Raw genomic sequence first — 18,652 nt, forward strand, 5'->3', positions numbered from 1 at the left:
GCATCGACGTGTCTATATTTAGCTTCGAAAATTCTTGGAATCAGAAGTGGACGATGCGGATTAGAGATCCCACGAATTTCCTGCTGCATAGACAAATCAAACTGGACAGAAGAATTATCGAAGTCTGGGCTGAAAACACGAGTTGGAGAGTACGAAGAAGGGTTTACCTGCATTGACATGAGGACATGGTATATAGACATAAAACTTGTGTGAAAATTTTGCTCAAGTAACCTTTCAAAATTAACGATCACCAATGGGTTCATGACCTCACACCTGATGAGGAACCGAAGTGATAGTAGATTGAATCGATCTTTCAAAGGGAGTATTCCTGCCAAAACTTCAAGACTCATGTTGTGCGTTGAGGGCATACAGCCCAAAGCGATGCGAAGACAACGGTATTGGATACGCTCGAGTTTTATGAGGTGAGTTTTAGCAGCTGACTGGAAACAGAAGCTACCATATTCCATCACTGAAAGGATAGTTGTTCGATACAATTTTAAAAGATCTTCTGGATGGGCTCCCCACCAGGTGCCAGTGATTGATCGGAGAAAATTGATTCTCTGTTGGCATTTTCCTTTCAGATACTCAATGTGTGCTCTCCAGGTACATTTGGAATCAAACCAAACCCCAAGATACTTAAAACACCTCGATTGAGTGATCGTCCTGCCAAGAAGTTGGAGCTGTGGTTGAGCTGGTCTATGCTTTTTAGAGAAAACCACCAACTCCGTTTTCTCTGGAGAGAACTCGATTCCAAGCCCCAAAGCCCAGGAAGACAATCTGTCTAAAGTATCTTGTAAAGGTCTGTGCAGATGAGACTCGGAAGATCCTGTGACAGACACCACGCCGTCATCTGCAAGTTGTCTGAGAGTGCAGCCTTCAGAGAGACAACTGTCGATGTCACTTACGTAAAAGTTGTACAAAAGTGGGCTTAAACATGAACCCTGCGGAAGGCCCATATAGGAGGTTCTTCTAATTGCAATATCTCCGTGAGCAAAGTTCAGATGTTTCTCACAAAGCAAGCTGTATAAGATGTTGTTCAATAGAGGAGGCAGACCTCGAGAGTGCAATTTGTCTGACAACACCTCTATTGAGACTGCATCAAAAGCTCCCTTTATGTCTAGAAACACTGAAGCCATTTGCTCACGTTTTGCGTACGCCATTTGTATCTCTGAAGACAGCAAAGCAAGACAATCGTTTGTCCCTTTGCCCCTTCGAAACCCAAATTGAGTATCTGAAAGGAGACCATTTGCTTCTACCCATTTATCTAAACGAAACAAAATCATTTTCTCCATCAATTTGCGTATACAAGACAACATCGCTATAGGACGGTACGAATTCGCATCGGACGCTGGTTTTCCAGGCTTTTGGATAGCGATAACTTTCACTTGTCTCCACTCTTGGGGAACAATGTTGTTCTCCAAAAATTGATTAAATAAATTTAACAAGCGAAATTTTGTGGCGTCCGGAAGGTTTTTCAACAAGTTAAATTTGATTTGATCAATTCCCGGAGCTGAATTGTTACAAGAGAGGAGCGCGAGTGAAAATTCGACCATCGAAAAGCTGGAATCCAGACCACATCTATCAGAAGGCACGTTCCGGATTATTTTTTGCACAGGTGTAGAATCTGGACAGACTTTCCGTGCGAAGTTGAATATCCATCTATGTGTATATTCTTCACTTTCATTTGTTGATGATCGATTACGCATGCTTCGTGCAACTTTCCATAAGGTACTCAAGGATGTTTCCCGTGATAAACCACCCACAAAATTCCTCCAATACGCCTTTTTCTTCCCTTTGATCAATTTTTTGAACTGATTTTCTAGGGATACATATGATTCAAAAAGGACGAGGGTTCCATGTTTTCGAAAATCTTTGAATGCTTTTGATTTGTCCTTATAAAGCTTGGAACACTGCTGGTCCCACCATGGGTTTGGGGGCCTTCGAGGAACTGATGAATCTGGGATGGGTTTTGTTTGTGCGCAAAGTGCACTTTCATATATCAAACGTGAAAGAAAGTGATACTCCTCTAAAGGAGGTAAAATTTGCATAGAATCGATGGCTGTTGTTATTTCGTCCGAGTACTTTTTCCAGTCGATGTGTCTTGTAAGGTCATATGCCATATTTGTAGAATTTGAATTGCTGGCCCCATTGGTGATTGTAATTTTGATTGGCAAGTGATCACTACCATTGGGATCAGGGATTACCTTCCACTGGCAATCCAATGATAGTGAGTTTGAGCAGAGTGAGAGGTCAATTGCACTTTGTCTTGCAGGAGGTTTAGGTACCCGTTTTTTCACCCGTGTTCAAAATTGTTAAATTGAAACTGTCACAAATGTCATAGATAAGAGTAGAACGACAATCGTCAACTTGTTCTCCCCAAACAGTTCCATGTGAATTGAAGTCACCCAGGATCAACCTTGGCTCAGGAAGTACTGAGCACAGGTCCTCTAGGTAATTTCGATCCACTGCAACTCTATGAGGCCAGTACAAACTGACAACGCATAAGTCCTTACCTCTTATAGTTGTATGACATGCAACAGCTTCAATTCCTCCTGATAGAGGGAGGTGGATTCTATAGAAGGAGTGGTGCTTATTGATCCCCAAAAGCACCCCTCCATAAGAATCGTCGCGGTCTAGACGTATGACATTAAAATCGTGGAATGAGATGTTAGATTGAGAAGAAAGCCAAGTTTCGGACAACACAAAAATATCGCAATTTGTTTCATGAAGAAGAAATTTGAACGGATCCAATTTAGGGATTATACTACGACAATTCCACTGTAAAACAGTGATATCTCCGACCTCTCGGCTTAAATTAGCCATCGAGAGAGATAAACACTGAAATGAGGGGCCAAGTTTGCATCAATTGCTTCAAAAATGTCTTTACTACAGGAAGCATTGTTGTTACAATGCTTCTGATGGATTCAGAAACGTTGAAAAATGAAAATACTCCATTTAGAATGTCAGTCAACTTAAACAATCCCGGCTGGGAAGTTGATTCTGACGAAACTGCATTTGTAATGGGGGCCTTTGAGGTTCCTGCCGGTGTTGGATTATTCTGTGGTGAGAAGATGGTACGGAATCCAGGAGGAGTTTGTTTTTTTGGTTCTGCCATATTCTGCTTTTTAGGGACGTTGATTGGGGGGCTTATTGTGGGGATTTTCTTAGGAATTTTAGGTGTCTTGGGAGTTGTTTTAGCTCGTTTCCGGGAGTTCGCGACGAAGATAAAAGGGTTCTCCTCATCAGTGGTCTCTTCGTTGTCAACTGGCAACACAGAAAAAATGTTACTTGAATGAGGTTGGGCCAGTGGAGAAGCGCTCTTTAAGATAGAGGCATAAGAACGTCTCGATCGTTCTTTTAAAGAGCGCTTTTGTTTATCCCAGCGACTCTTAAATGCCTCGCACGAGGAGATTTCATGGGGTGAGCCCCCGCAATAGACACATTTCTGCTCTATTGCTGAGCATGCTCCAGCCCCATGATTCTCCCCGCATTGGGGACAGCGTGGCTTATTGCAACAGTGCGACGCTGTGTGCCCCAACTTGATGCAATTTTGACAATGCATGGGTCGAGGCACGAAGAGTCGCACAGGAAGCCTTAAAACTCCGTCAATCAAGACGTAGTGAGGGAGGGCGGTACCAGCGAAGGTCACACGGAATGAAGCTGAAGGCGAGTACTTTGTAACTCCATTTACGACGTTGGCAGTTCGAAGTTGACGGCAATCCAAGATTTCGACCGAAGTCGAATCAAGGCCCTTGAATTTACCAACGCCGTTGGATTTAACATACTCCGCCTCCAGGCTCATCTCTGTGATCACGCCCTCAATCTCTACGTCTCGAGACGGGATGTAGACGTGATACTCCAGGTTTATAAAATTACTGGCAACAATATCGTTTGCAGCTTTCGAATTAGCCACAAGAACGCGCAGCTTATTCGGACGCAGTTTTGTAACACTGGTTACAGAGGGCCACCTCGCCAGATCTTTGGTAATCTGTACCACGTTAAGAGGCTTACCGTTCTTTTTGGGCCGGATAAAAACCACCCAAGATCTAGAAGAAGATGCGCCCTCAAGATATTTTCGGAGTCGAGTTGTTCTACTCTCGGATGGGGATGATGAAGAATTATCATCCATTCGAGAAAAGCTCGCATTTGAGGGACCAGCGGCATCTGGGTCCTCCAGATGCTCCTCATTCTCGTAGATGGAATTTTCCTCATCCACAGCCGAGGGGTTTAACCCCCCGCCTTCGTTCATATTTTTTCAACGAAGACACTAATGCCTCCGTTTTAAAAATATGAACGAAGCACTTTATTTTCAAAATATTTAATAGGGAAAAAAGATAGAATAGAAACAGTGAAAAAAATAAAAGAATTACAAACTTGATTTTTTTTTCTGTTCCACGACTATTCGGCCAATTTACGAGAAGTATATTTGGTCCAGTGTCTATCTGTTGCTCCAACCACGTGGTCTTCCTAGTTGTTGAAGATGGCTGCCAGATGATTCGGCCGTTTGCCAAACAATGTCGACGACCTTCACCCGCCTGGCAGGAGAAAGCACTTCCAGCGGAGACCAATTCACATCCACGGGGCACAACGAGAAAAAACCGCCGGCCACCAGCACTCGACGGGCCAAGTTTCAGGAAAGTTAGCTTCACTCCTTTCCTCTGCTAGCAATGGCGCTCCTAAATTTATTCGCTTTGGCAGCTAGCAGGAATTGGATAGTTCTTTTTGTCACCATACGGCAAAAAACACCGGATTGAACGCGGTAACTGTCTCACCTATCAAACGAACTAATAGCACTTTTTTCCACACGCGAGGCTCGAGAAGAATAAAACCACGACCGTGTTCACCGACTGATGGGAGACGAATGGCTACTTACTTGTTTATACTTAAATTTAGAAACTTTGCACTCAGAACTGCGGCCATTTCCAATGAAATTAAATTTACAATAGTTTCTAAAAATAAATCTGAATTAATCTCACTCCAAATCATAAGAAATACACCTGAAAAACAACGGTACATTTCAAAGCCGGCTTAGACCTCTAGCAAAAATAAATCTGAAATTTTATTTGCAGCGGTACAACATGAGAAAATGGCGTACTTCATGGTACATCCGAACGGGAGCGCCACTCGCAAATCGTTCTCATTTCACAAACGGGTCGCCATCTTGATTTTTCAAAACTGCCGCCGAGGCGATCGCTTCAAAGTTGACGAAATTTGTGGCGCAGGGCCAGTCGTAGGTACAGCAAAAGGTAGGACAAAAGCAGCGCAAGTAAGTTTGTGTGTGTGTTCTGACGTAGAGAGTTCATATCGGTACACGCAAAATGTACGGCTGTGTGTTCGAAAGTTGAATGGGAGGGTTGGAATTTTGTTTTACCTGAAGAGTTTTGTACGCCACACATTGAGTTCGTCAAGCCAGGGACCTTTTCGTTCAGCGTAGTTTGTTTTATTATGAGCCGAAAAGAAAGTGTCAAGACGCAAGGGACGCGTAGATTTTTCCTAATTTTTGTGCTGATTTTTAATTCTGATGCAACTCTGGAAATGTTCTCTGTAAAATAAAGATACTTTACAACTGTTGTGGTAATTAGATCAGAAATTTGGTGAACGTTTAAGCGGAATAAGTGATTTAATGAAAAGTGCTATTTTGGCAGGCAAAGTTGCGAAGTGATAGCTGGCTGTGTGTGGCAAAGCGAGCAAAGAGCAGAAAGTTGGTGAGCGCGGGAATCAACGATAGAATTGTTCGGTTCAGAGGTTTCACTTTTGACGGATTGTCATTTTTCCAAACGTAACTAAAACGAAAACATCACGCAAACGCCGCTGCAAAACGCAGGAACCTGTGACGAGATAAACAAAAACAGGTAAACTTATTAGAATGATTTCAAATGGTTATCTTTTAATCAAATTAAACAAAAAAAAAACATTTAATTCTCCGTGAATGCGTTGTTTCATCGTTTCAGAAATTTTTCCCAAGTAGGAGGAAAAATGCCGCGATACAAGAAGAAGGAGGAACCTAGTCCTCCGCCTGATACAACCCAATCATTGACGGCTGGTCGATCCCGGCGGACAATCAAACCGAACCGGAAATATTTGAATGATAGTGTAGTGTTTGCCTCGGCCTCGAAATCTTCCTCTCGCTCCAGCAGCCCTGGCAGTGATCTGAGCGAAGATGATTACCGACAGCAGGCGGATGACCACGATGACGAAGAAGAAATGGTGCTGCCTCGATCAGCCGCTGGGAGAAAGAGCCTTTCGCTAAAAAAAGATGGCACAACGGGAAAGCCTCGGGGACGCCCACCCAAGGTCGGAGGTGCTACCAAAACTGAACCTGTTAAAAACTTGCGCAAAGAAGTACTCAAGAAGATGGATTTAACCACCCTGGGATTAAGCAAGGCTCGAGTCGTTCTGACACCGATCCACAAGGACATCAAAAGGAAGCTCGATTTGGATCAGTCGCTGGATTTAGGTAAGTAACCAATTTGTGCCAATTTTCTAGCACTTTGTACTACATTTAAACTATTTCTTAGATGAAATATCCATTACTGACAAAAAAAATTGTTGCTTTCTTTCGCTGTAGAAAAATCACCTTATGGAGAAAAGCAATCCAAGAGCAAAGTGGAATCACTAGCAAGAGGCAAATTAGACCCATCCTCTAAGGGTAAACCAGAAATTGTATCAAAAGGCAAACTGGAATTGGTACCTAAAGCAAGGCCAGAACTTCTATCCAAATCGCGAGACAGCAAGCAGCCTACAATATTCTCTTCTTCATCGGCTGCTCTCAAGTCCAGAGAAGAGGCAAAGACAAAGATTCTTAAGGATTCGCAATCATCCAAAGATCTCGTCCGAAGAAAACAACAATTGGGTCTCGTAAAAGGCTCCGATGCGCTGAAGAAGGTGATTAATCCGGCAGCGGTACAAAAGCTAAATGTAGAAAAAACTATTTTTGATAAGCGAATTAACAAACCCGATGGGGGCGACAGCAAGCGGAAAAACGTTGAAACAGAAGAAGATGAAGATGAGGATGATGTTCAGATTGTAGGGTATGGTCGAGAGCCCAATCCTGTGTTGGGTAGAAAATCTGGCCGAAAGGAGATTCTTCCGGTGATGAAAAAATCCGTTACAAGTGGGCTCAAGAGAAAAATTGATACTCCGGAAGACGAAACATCTAAAATGGGAGCCAAGAAAAAGCGACCAAGAGCGCCGATTGTGGTTGATTCTGAAGACGATGGAGAAAGTGAAGAAGATGATGAGCCGGTGCGACGATCAAGGCGTTCCGGGTTATCCGATAAAGATTCACCAGTCACGGTCACACCAAAACAGCCATCTTCGGCTAAGGTGAAAGTAACACCCAATTCAGCAGGCAACGCTGAACTAACAAAGGTCAATAACATGACCAAATCGCTTAGCTTGCCGTCTCTAGATAAAACGAAAATCAATTCTCGGCAAGGTCAAGTTGGTAAATCTGGTTTGTTTTCGAAAACATCGACATTGTCGCATCCGATGGCTCAATCGACTCCCAAAACTTCGACGCTGGGAGACAAAAAAAGCAAATCTGAAATGAATCTCGTTGATCCGATTCAGTCACCCGAGCGAGGCAAAAGATTGGTTGACAAGACCAAAGATAAAGATGCCACCATCCGAATTGTCAATATTGGTGATATTATCAAGAATAAGGCGTCGAGTACGTCGGATGTTAGGAAGGTTGGTAGAAAAAATGCTTCCTATGATGAAAGTGATACAGATTCTGACGACCAACTTTCCAGTTCTGTTGGAAAACCAAAAACCAATGATCAACTAGTGGCGTCGATTCTGGAAAGAAAACGAGTTAATATGGATCATTTGCGAACAAACCGAACCGTCAAACGTGGTCGGTCTGCAATGTCAACAACCGGAAAGCAACCACTTAGTGACAAAACAAGTTCACAAAAGGACAAAATGGAAGATGAAATAGATTTTGAAGATATGCTTCAAACAAATATTGTAACGGCTAACAAAGTTCAAAAGATCATCAACCCAGTCGCTATGAAAAGTCGTCGAAAATCGGCCACAAATGAAAATATCATCCAAAACAGCGCTGGAACACGAACGATGGCTTCCGGCATTAAAACGCTTGCCTCCAGCAATAACAATAACATGTACAAATCGAACAATAACGGTCGGTTTAGCACCAGTCCCCAGAAAAATCCACCACGGATATTGAACTCCACCATGAAGATAGGAGACGGTAGAACTTACGACAAAAAGACGCCCAACAATGGCAACGATCACTATTCGATCGATTTGACCGATCCTGATAACAATGTTAAATTGGTGGCGTCCCCGGATACATCGCTTTCACCGGTTAAGCGTTCTCCAGTAGCAGGGACGCAACTTCGCGGAACTGTTCCACGTCCGATTGTGACAGCTGGGGCTCCCGGAGGAGCAGGCGTAAGAACTACACCGAACAATGCGATGAGTAAACCTGTAGCCGGTGCTGTTCAACGATCTGTATCGTCCCTTAGCACAGTGCCCGGCAGCAGTCCAAAGATGAAGAAAATCACATGCTATGAAACTTGGTTAGTTATACTTATAGGAACGACACACGACATTTAAAATCTAATCATCACTATTTCCTCCTTCTAATCCCCTAGGTACGTTATCAACATACCGAATGCTGATGGGAAACCTGAGCGACCATCGTTTGGGATGACTATGATTGGGTTAGGTAACGAGGCAGCAAAGTTGCAGCTTCCTTCGGGAGAGTGGTCTCACAAAATAATCCTCACCAAAAGGAAACATCCGCCCGCCGAGGGAGATGAAGTCTTCAACGGGGATGTTGAAGACCGCGCTATCAACGAAGACGAAAAGCGAAACTATGAGCCATGTAATATTATGTTCCGACGGCGGACGGCCATCCCAGGAAAGTTCAATCTGCAGTATGATCGGGCTGTTATCTTCAAAAACGATACCTTCTTTATCAATGTTGATGGCAAGAACTGCCAACTCTTAGGAGCTCCCAACAAGCTTGCAGATTGTGCCGACATCGAGACATTGCTGTCGGTTGTCGACTATGTCAATCTTAAGAACTCATGCGTTGAACTATCAGCTTAGGATGGGCCTTTGAGACTACGTTACATCCCATCGTTGGAGGTGGAAGAATGTCGGGACAATTCCCTTGTAAATAGCTTTTACAAAGCGAAACTGAACAGCAGCGCATATAACAAACAACATTAGCCGTACGTAGAAAACAGACACACGAAACCCATCCCCATCTCTCACCGTTAACGAAAAATTACGATAAGCATACTTTAACTTATCGTGTCCTGTAAAGAGGGATGACTGTTTAATTTTTGGATGAAGTATCCGAAAAAGAGGTAAATATTGTTGATTTATCAATGCTAGATTTTACTTTTCCCCTAATCATAAGCGAAAAGTTTGTTTAGTTCGCACCCCAAATCCCTACAATCGTTCATTTAGGGTGACGATTCGATCGAGAAAAAACCATCAGTACTCGTAGATATTAAGATAGCATGCAAATTTATTGTATACTATGATAATTTTCCCCTTTTAACACCAGATTATGCGAAACGGCAAAACTAATTACCTTTCTTTCTTTAATATACAGGTTTTAAAATAATACAAACAAACAACCTTGTCTTTTTTATTGTCCATTTTTCAGACGTTTTCTAACAAATTTAAATTGTTTTTAAACGAAATTTTTGTAGGCCTACCTTTCATTGTTCTTCAATCAAAATCTATTAATTTTGTTCTGTAAAAATCAAAAAAAACTATCGGATGCTGCAATACCAGCGCTGTAAGCTTTAAACCCATATTGTTCTAATGAGAAGTTTCCCTTAAATAAAAACTTCTCATCACTCTGCATAAGATAGATAAGCGTCTTTTCAGCTTCATTAAAACTTTAATACTATATTTTAATAGACTCAATCGATTGAAATCTATTCTTAACATTCTTAACGTACGCAACGTATAGAAACAGAGCTGTTTAGTTTCTAACTGTGTTGGATGCACGTTAAGAGTCAGCCGAAAGAATTCCTTATTTTTTCAAAGCAGCGTTCTGTTTGACGGTATTTTAAAGCTCGTGACATAGAGCAGTCGTCTAAGACCAATAGTTTTCTTATATATTTCTACGCCGTTTTTTCCTCTTTGATGGTTACCTGAGCTGAGTCTGGAATTATACAAGCGTATGAAAGCAGAGATTTTTAACAGCAGAGACAAAACATGATATCATCTGTTATTTTATTGGTTATTATCATACCGAATTGGGGTAAGTAAAAAGCGTTAGAGTTTCGGGTGATAGGATTTTAATAAATATCTGATATGTTCGATAACAATCGTTGTCAAAAAATACTAGTTTAACAAAAAAGTCTGTAATTCTATGAATTTTACCCAAAATCTGTTATACATTTTTTTAGAACTAAAGCCATCAACGTCACAACATTTTTATCAACCAGATCAAGTAATCAAAGATGCTCATTTGCTCGTTTGAAAAATCAAATTTGTTCATTTGAAAAATCAAAAAACCTTGTTGTGATTTCAGAAACCTGCATATGACTTTTGAATACTAATGAAGCTCTATTTTTTCTAAGTTGGGCTTTTTTTTAGTTCCACCTAGCGTTGAAATTTGAAAAATTTGTATTAGAAGATTGTTTGTCGTTCACGTAATGTGAATGGTTCGAAAGTTACCCATTAAAAATATACACGTAGGTATTAATTATGAGCAAATTTTTCTAGGAGTGTTTTTTTCTAATTAAATTTTGAGTTTTGTTACTAATCGTGTAATTTCATTAAAAAGAATTTTAATGAACAATTTCAAGTGTTCATGAATTGAATGTGCTATACATTAGATGAAACTATGAGAAACTTGGCAATGCGCGAACCAACGGAGTGTTCGCAGCGATTCGAGTCATTGTTGGTTTAGATTTTAAATGAATTTAACTAATGGTTCAATTTGTACATCTAAGAGAAGCCTTATGCTTATACACAAGGGCAAATAAGTCCGTTGCAGTTCCTGCAATGTTTTGCAGTTTTAGTTATCCTTACAAAGTTTAACTAAAAAACGGTTTGCTTGTAGCAAAATGACAAAATTTAAACTGATTTGATAATTCACAGTCCGGAGTTATGAAATGCGTAGTCCAATTTAGAGCGATGTGCATAATTTTTTATTCTTCGGACATTTTTAAAAGAAAGTGCTTAATTGTATCATATTTATGGTTGAAACTTTAATAATGTTATCTTGCCTGATGATTTTTTGAAGGCTAATAAATTTAATAAATAATTTAATAAGGTTAATAAATTTTCTTGTTTTTGAAGGTTAATAAATTTTCTTATTATTCATGATATAGTTTTAAGCGTGTAACATATTGCAGTTCACTTTACCTATTTTAGGTCACATATAACCCAAATTTGTAGCTGGTCTTTTAGAGTGGATTATCTCACGTGTTAGCGAGACAACATACGTTCGACAGATCAACCATGATCTGTCGGCCTAAACCATAAAAATTCGAAACCATTGCAATTCGCATTGTAGGTCAGAATCCTTTCGTGCATGATACAAAAGGACTCCGCCGCATAGTTCGAATGGGCTTTTTCCCACAAATAATGCGTGCTGTAATGTCGAATAATGCACTTTTCGAAATTTATAACTCTGATAACCCTCAGCTTTAAAATAAACACTTAAATTATAATGTTTTTTTCTTTTTTTTGCAGGATACCATTGCAAATACGGATTAAATTTTCTTCGATGTTTTATTTTAAGAAATGTGTGTTAGCTTTCTTTAAGAGAAAAATTCTATCTAAATAAAATATGACACAAAAAAATTGTTTAAAAACCTATTTCACTTATTAGTGCGTCTAGTGTAGGACATTGAAGAAAATCGTCATTGCTTTGCTGGATGATCTAATTTGTTAATGCATAAGAGAGACTAATGTAAAATGGATAGAAATAATCTTTGAACTCTTTGATGATGGTAACCAACTGTAATGATACACACAATTTATTCAGTTATCAATAAAATTATAAAATGCAAATAGTGACCCTTGTTTTATTTAAAAAAAAAACACTATGGACCCGATATGGCTGAGCTTCAGAATGTGTGGAACGTCTCTAAATATACTTCCATTGGTCGTCGTCTTGTGTAAGAGGCTCCGAGAGGTCTGTCTCGTTGAATCGAGGAAAACTGGTTTGCGTTCCCGGTTTTTGAACCGAAATGGATGCAACTTTGTTGGCTGCTGCTACGCAAGCAGTAAGCTCAATCGACGGATATCGAGCAATAAAATGCGCCAACGCACCGATAAAAGCATCTCCGGCTCCCTGGTAAACGGTTCAAATTGCTTCGATTATAAGAATTTTAAGAAGTTGTTTTAATTGTATTATTAGTAATTGTTATGAAATGTCAATTAAACAGTGCAATTTTAATTCAAAAAGTTGTCCTTAAATTTCAAGCTGATTCATGTTTGATAAAAGAAATTCGTGGACTACAAATAATAATGTAATGTATGAATAATCAATTAGGTACTTAAAACACAATGCTTTGTACAATCGCAGACATGAATAAGCAATCATTACCGTAGTATCCACAACTTTGTCCACTTTGTATGGTTTGACATGCTTCACCTTAGTGGAATCTTTCTGAGCGAATATAGTACCCTTTTCTCCGAGCGTGATGATAACGATGTTGGCCCCCATATCGCGTAGTTTCAGCAAAGCTGCTTTGGCTTGCCTGCAATTATTCGAAACGAATATCGCTGATCACCATCATATACCTATCAAAATCGAAGCGAATAAGATTATTACAGAACTGTTTCCACCTGCATTCCGGTGATAAGAGCGGCTTCAGTTTCATTGACGCAGAATATCGTCGAGTGCTTAAGCAGGTCAACCGAAATGTCTTCGGTGCCTGGAGCTGCATTCATTATTGATATTCCGTTGAATCGCTTTAAAGCCTCTACGGTGCCTTTCATGGGAGTTTCCAATTGGCAAATCAGGATCTTTGAATTCTGAAGTAAGCTATCGCAAGCAACCACATCTTGTTCCAGCAATTGATTGTTGGCCCCCACAACAATAACTATCTGATTGTCGCCACGATCAGAGACATTGATCTGTGCAATTCCCGTACTTTGACCATCTATCACTTCGACATAGTCAACGTCGATACCTTCGCGCTGAAGTCCTTTCAAATAATCATGGCCCCACGAATCGTTCCCCAGTTTGCCGATCATGGCAGTGCGGCTGCCTAATCGGGCCGCAGCAACACACTGGTTTGCCCCTTTTCCTCCGAAACCGGTCGCAAAACGTGTCCCGTGAAGGGTTTCCCCAACTTTCGGTAGTCTTGGAACATAGCTGGATGGACAATTTTATACAAGTTAAGATTATCGCGATTAATTCAATTCAGCCGGTACTACCTTATAAAATCAACTATGCACGAACCAAAAACAACCACATCGTATGATTTGCCCGACTCAGACATTTCTAATCTATAGATTTCAAGCTGGAATTAAAATGAATACTTTCGGCAAACGTCTTCCTTCTAGCACTTGGGCCAGGTATCTGGACTGATAGCTCAGTAAGACAATCTAGCGTACATATATTTACTACTTGCGTTTCTCGTCACAATTGTTTATTATCATTTGATAAGGAAAGTATAGAGGGTTTTGGTCAGGTCACAATTTCTGTTTCTTTTTTTAGGAGACAAACTACGTAATATAAAGTATATTAAAATGTTTTATTTATAATTTTTTTTTTTTATAATTCCAAAGATTAATTGGATAAATTCGATTAATCATTAAACAAGCCCACGATCTCTTTATTGCAATAAAAAACCAAGCGGTGACTTTTCCTACGCTACCTTAGAAATAAGTAGGTATAATGTATCGAAAAAGAAATGAATGTATGTGCGGGATATCGATCGGATTGATTAAATTCAAAAGCAAATGCTGTCTGCAATCAAGATAAGGTAAATCTAGCTATCCTGGTCTGCAAATTGGTAAACTAGGCATCACGCAACAGCAGGGTTAGATGCAACATTTGTATACCACAACACTTATTTAATTTTTATTTTATTGCGATTTTATTGTTGCGCTAGACTTTAAGCACAAAAATTTCGTCAATCTAAAATTTCGCCTTACACGGAAAATAATAAAAAGGTAAAATTTACCGAGTTAGCAAAGGTGAACGTTCGTGAAAGCCAAAAAGGTAACTTCTACCTCTTCGAGGTGAAACTCACCTCGCATTGAGGTAAAATTAACCTGAATCGAGGTTGGAAAAAAAGTACAATTCACCGAGAAAAAAGGTGAATCCAAAAAAGGTAAATCTTACCTCGTAGCGAGGTGAAGTTCACCTGAATTGAGCTCGATAAAAAAGTATAATTCACCAAGAAAAAAGGTAAATCCAAATAAGGTAAATCTTACCTCGTAGCGAGGTGTAATTGACCTGGATTTGGCTAAACAAAACGGTACAATTCTTCTAAAAAAAAGTAACTATTCGCCAAACCCGTTCATTGAGGTTAAGCTGTTTTGTCATTCTAGGAACAAGTTTTGCTTTGTGCCTAATATGTGAAAATCGGAATAGAATGGTAAGTGTTCTTAAATATCATTTAGTTGTGCTGGTTCTCGTCATAATACTATTGATTTTGTTTCAGATCGGCCCATAGAGCTTTGAGGTGTATTCCACGTCATCCTCCAGCCGGAAAAGCCGAACCTGACCGGATTAGTCGAACGGAGGAGGCCATGAATGTACGCAACGCAGGTGGATTCAGCGGCCATAGCGGCTCAGAAGAACGCGAAGCAGAATTACCAGTCCCTATTCATCTCCAATAAATATCATTTTTAAAAGAATTTTGTATTTTTTTAATTCTCATTGAAGAAAACAATCAAACCAACCAGCATTTACCTTTTAAATCAGTAAATGGGAAAACGGTATTATTTACTATTTTGCTAGGTGAATGCGAAAAAGGTAAAATTTACCTTTTTGCTAGGTAAATTAAAAAAAAGGTAACATTTACTTTTTTGCTAGGTGAATGAAAAAAAAGGTAAAATTTACCTCGAAAGAGGGGTGGAAAAAATTCACCTCACAAAAAGGTAAATTTTACCTTTTTTTTTATTTTCCGTGTACGATTCCGTCACCAATAGATGTGTACGATGTGTATACACCTCTTGAATTTAAAAATTACACGGAAAATTAAAAATCTCCTCTTTCGAGGTAAATTGTACCTTTTTGTCATTCACCTAGCAAAAAAGTAAATTTTACCTTTTTTCAATTCACCTAGCATAAAGGTAAAATTTACCTTTTTCGCATTCACCTTGCAAAATAGTAAATAATACCGTTTTCCTATTCGCTGATTTTAAAGGTACAGTCCCCCCACAATCATGGGTCACACACAATTATTAGTCACCGATCATTAGAACTGCTGATATCTACTAAACCAAAAGAAATTATATCATATTATTATTTTTGGTTAATCGACAATATCATCAAAATGCATTAAAAATATTATTTGTGCGTTTGATAACAGTAAAATTGCTGTTTGAATACTTTTTATCAAAGGTAAACTATAAGCCGTGGAACTATCGCATAAAATTCCAATGTTATAAGGTTGACATCTTAAACCGTTAAGCCCCTTATTCGGGTATTTCAAAGATTCCAACCAAATGTATTGGTCCCATATAAGCACAAAAGAAGAGTTTACATTCTCCAAATAAAACTGAGCGAATGAAATGCGAAAATTCAATAATATTTAGCCAAATAAAAGTGACCCATAATTGTTACAGAATCCACCAAGTTACACACGATCATGGGTCACTTTTTCGCAAGCAAAACAAAACATTTCTTGGTTGCTAGCTCAACCCAATTGCCCCTTGAACGTATACTAGCGAAGAATGCCCCTGAATGTTTGCCAGAAACTTGTTGATTTTCATATTGATATTCGGGTGTTGCCATGGACTTCTATGTGACTAATAATTGTGGGCAATATGACTAATAATTGTTACAAGCTTCAACTTTGACCCATAATTGTGGTTTTGAAAAACGTTGATTGTTTCGGTAAATTATTTTATTTTTTAACAAAATTGGAAACAAAATCATGTTTGAAATCAAAGAGGGAATATTTAATGACTGAAATTCATGCAAAGCTTGATGTTTGGTCCACTAACACCCGAATGAACAAACATTTTGTGGTGAAATGATACGTTAAGTGACTAATGATTGTGGGGGGACTGTAAATGCTGCTTGGTTTGATTGGTTTCTTCAATAAATAAAAACAAAATTCTTTCAAAAATTGATATTTATTTTAAATAAATAGGGACTTGACTTATATTTAAGGTTGAATGGGGATGAATAAACCAACCGGTTTAAAATCCCAAAAAAAAAAAATGGATGAAAAGTATTACCGTGTTTAATAAAATTGTTGAGATTAGTCCTTTCTTCACCATTCATGCCCTTCTCCGTTCGACTAATCCGATAGGTCCGGCTTTTCCGGAATGATATCTGGAGGATGACGTGGAATACACCTCGAAGTTCTGTGGGTTGATCTAAAACAAAAGCAAAGTATTATGACGAGAACCAGCACAACTAAATGATATCTAAGAAAACACTTACCATTCTGTTCCGATTTTCACATATTGGGCACGAAGCGAAACTTCCTTCCTGAACGACAAATCAGCTTAACCTCAATAAACGTGTTCGACAAACAGTTACTTACTTTTTTTCGAGCTGAATTGTACCGTTTTGTTTAGCTCAATCCAGGTCAACTTCACCTACGCTTCGCTACGAGGTAAGTTTTACCTTATTTGGATTTACCTTTTCTTCTAGGTTATTGCGGTTACTGGGAAAATTTCTAATCGCGCGACGGTAGCCTTCCGTGCGGTAGGCTAGCCGGAGCAGTAAACACAGTTAAAAAATTCACTCTTACTCACTAATTTCATTGAAAAGTTAAGAAGTAAATTCTTGAATCAATCTTCAAATCATTATTTTGCAAGAGAGGACAAAACTTGAAGTCATCGGAATGAAATATTATTATTCTTAGTATTCATTGAGATTGAATTAATTACGAGCGTTAAAATCCCAGACAAAACAAAAAACAATCTACATTATTGAAAACACATTTTTCCATAGCCTGAGAATTAACGAATTTGGCATGACGAAGATTTTTGATACGATAAATGCGTCTTTGATACTTTATATGCTGGTCGAATTCAATTATGTTGTCGTTTAAATGTAACAAATCGTATATGAGAAGTTAAAAAAAGGAGTTGTGTACGGTGAATAATCTATTATAGGAAATAATACCATTCGCATCGCAAAAAATTGGACTGAACACTAGACTGAGTCGATTTGGGGTCATTTTGGAATTTCTCAAACCCTGGGGTCTAAAAAGCTTCGTCTTGGTCCAAAACTCATCCATGATTTTTTGCAGAATTTTTAAGTAACGTTTACATGAGTAAATTTGAACTTTTAGGTTTGTATGGGAAAATTGAATATTTTGTACTGAAAAATCAACATAATTTTGGTTTCGTCTGTGGAACCGAGCCAGCTGATGGATTTTGTACCAATTTATAAAATTTCTAAAGAAAATTTTCCGCTAAACAACTTTGTCGAAGACCGTAACTTCGTATTCGATAAGGAAAAAAAGTTATTAGCTGTTTAACAGGGGTATGTCTTTTCGCATTGATTAACAGTAAATTCAATTGACATCACTGCTTGAGCCTCGCGAAGTGTTGCATGGAAAGTAGTCACGCAATACCTCGCTAGGCACCCTGCAGGGATGTCAATTGAATTTATTGTTTATCACTGCGAAAAGATGTACCCCTGTTAAACAGCTAATAACTTTTTTTCCTAATAGAATACGAAGTTACGATCTTCGACAAAGTTGTTTAGCGGAAAATTTCCTTTAGGAATTTTATAAATTGGCACAAAATCCATCAGCTGGCTCGGTTCCACAGACGAAACCAAAATTATGTTGATTTTTCAGTACAAAATATTCAATTTTCCCATACAAACCTAAAAGTTCAAATTTACTCATGTAAACGTTACTTAAAAATTCTGCAAAAAATCATGGATGAGTTTTGGACCAAGACGAAGCTTTTTAGACCCCAGGGTTTGAGAAATTCCAAAATGACCCCAAATCGACTCAGTCTACTGAACACTCATAACTGCGAAATTTGTGCGATCTGTCAAATCAGTATAAAATCTGACGGTTTTCTACACGCTAACCGCTATTCAGTTAAACTTTATACGGATAACTCCGACTGCAAAACATTGCACGAAATCCAACATTCCATGAATGATCGCAACCGTGTCGTCGAACTCTAAACTTATTTAAACAACTACAGGTTTTCATTTTTTTTCGTGAATTTGTCCGTTGATTGACCCCATTGCAAACAGGTTTTTTTTATTATTCATTTTTCCGTGATTTTAACCGCTGATTGACCAAGCTCAAGGCAAACACAATTTTTTGTTTTATAAACTATAGATAATCCGATAATAATATTTAGTATACATGTTTGTTTGACAACTTTTTATTAAATCATCTTTCAATGTTTTCCGCTTGTTCATCCGATTTAATTTCGTAGAACAATGCTCATTTTTTTGTTGAATACTGTAATTTTTTTTACAGTGGTACCCTACGGGAGCCCAAATCAGCTATCGCAGAAATAGAAAAAAAGAGTG

The 18,652-nt window shown here is 38.9% G+C and overlaps 2 protein-coding genes across 4 annotated transcripts; one reads left to right on the forward strand and one right to left on the reverse strand.

Moving 5' to 3' along the window:
- The first annotated feature begins 5,278 nt into the window (after positions 1-5,278).
- Positions 5,279-12,026, forward strand: LOC129755123 (uncharacterized). Of its 3 annotated transcripts, XR_008739175.1 has the most exons (6): positions 5,279-5,574; positions 5,646-5,852; positions 5,952-6,457; positions 6,569-8,546; positions 8,622-9,344; positions 11,698-12,026. XR_008739175.1 is itself a non-coding variant. In XM_055751456.1 (4 exons), the coding sequence occupies exons 2-4, from the start codon at positions 5,977-5,979 to the stop codon at positions 9,079-9,081; spliced, it is 2,919 nt and encodes a 972-aa protein (XP_055607431.1). In that variant the 5' UTR covers positions 5,279-5,852; positions 5,952-5,976; the 3' UTR covers positions 9,082-10,733. The 3 variants fall into 3 exon arrangements, 1 of the variants encoding a protein (XP_055607431.1); XR_008739174.1 differs by having other exon boundaries at positions 5,279-5,852; XM_055751456.1 differs by lacking the exon at positions 11,698-12,026 and having other exon boundaries at positions 5,279-5,852; positions 8,622-10,733.
- LOC129755124 (ribokinase) lies at positions 11,932-14,083 on the reverse strand. Its single transcript, XM_055751457.1, has 4 exons — positions 13,393-14,083; positions 12,785-13,330; positions 12,557-12,710; positions 11,932-12,301 (listed from the first exon to the last, which is right to left on the reverse strand). The coding sequence occupies exons 1-4, from the start codon at positions 13,455-13,457 to the stop codon at positions 12,095-12,097; spliced, it is 972 nt and encodes a 323-aa protein (XP_055607432.1). The 5' UTR covers positions 13,458-14,083; the 3' UTR covers positions 11,932-12,094.
- Between the last annotated feature and the right edge of the window lie 4,569 nt (positions 14,084-18,652).

This window comes from Uranotaenia lowii, chromosome 3, assembly GCF_029784155.1.
Source record: "Uranotaenia lowii strain MFRU-FL chromosome 3, ASM2978415v1, whole genome shotgun sequence".
NCBI lineage: Eukaryota > Metazoa > Arthropoda > Insecta > Diptera > Culicidae > Uranotaenia > Uranotaenia lowii.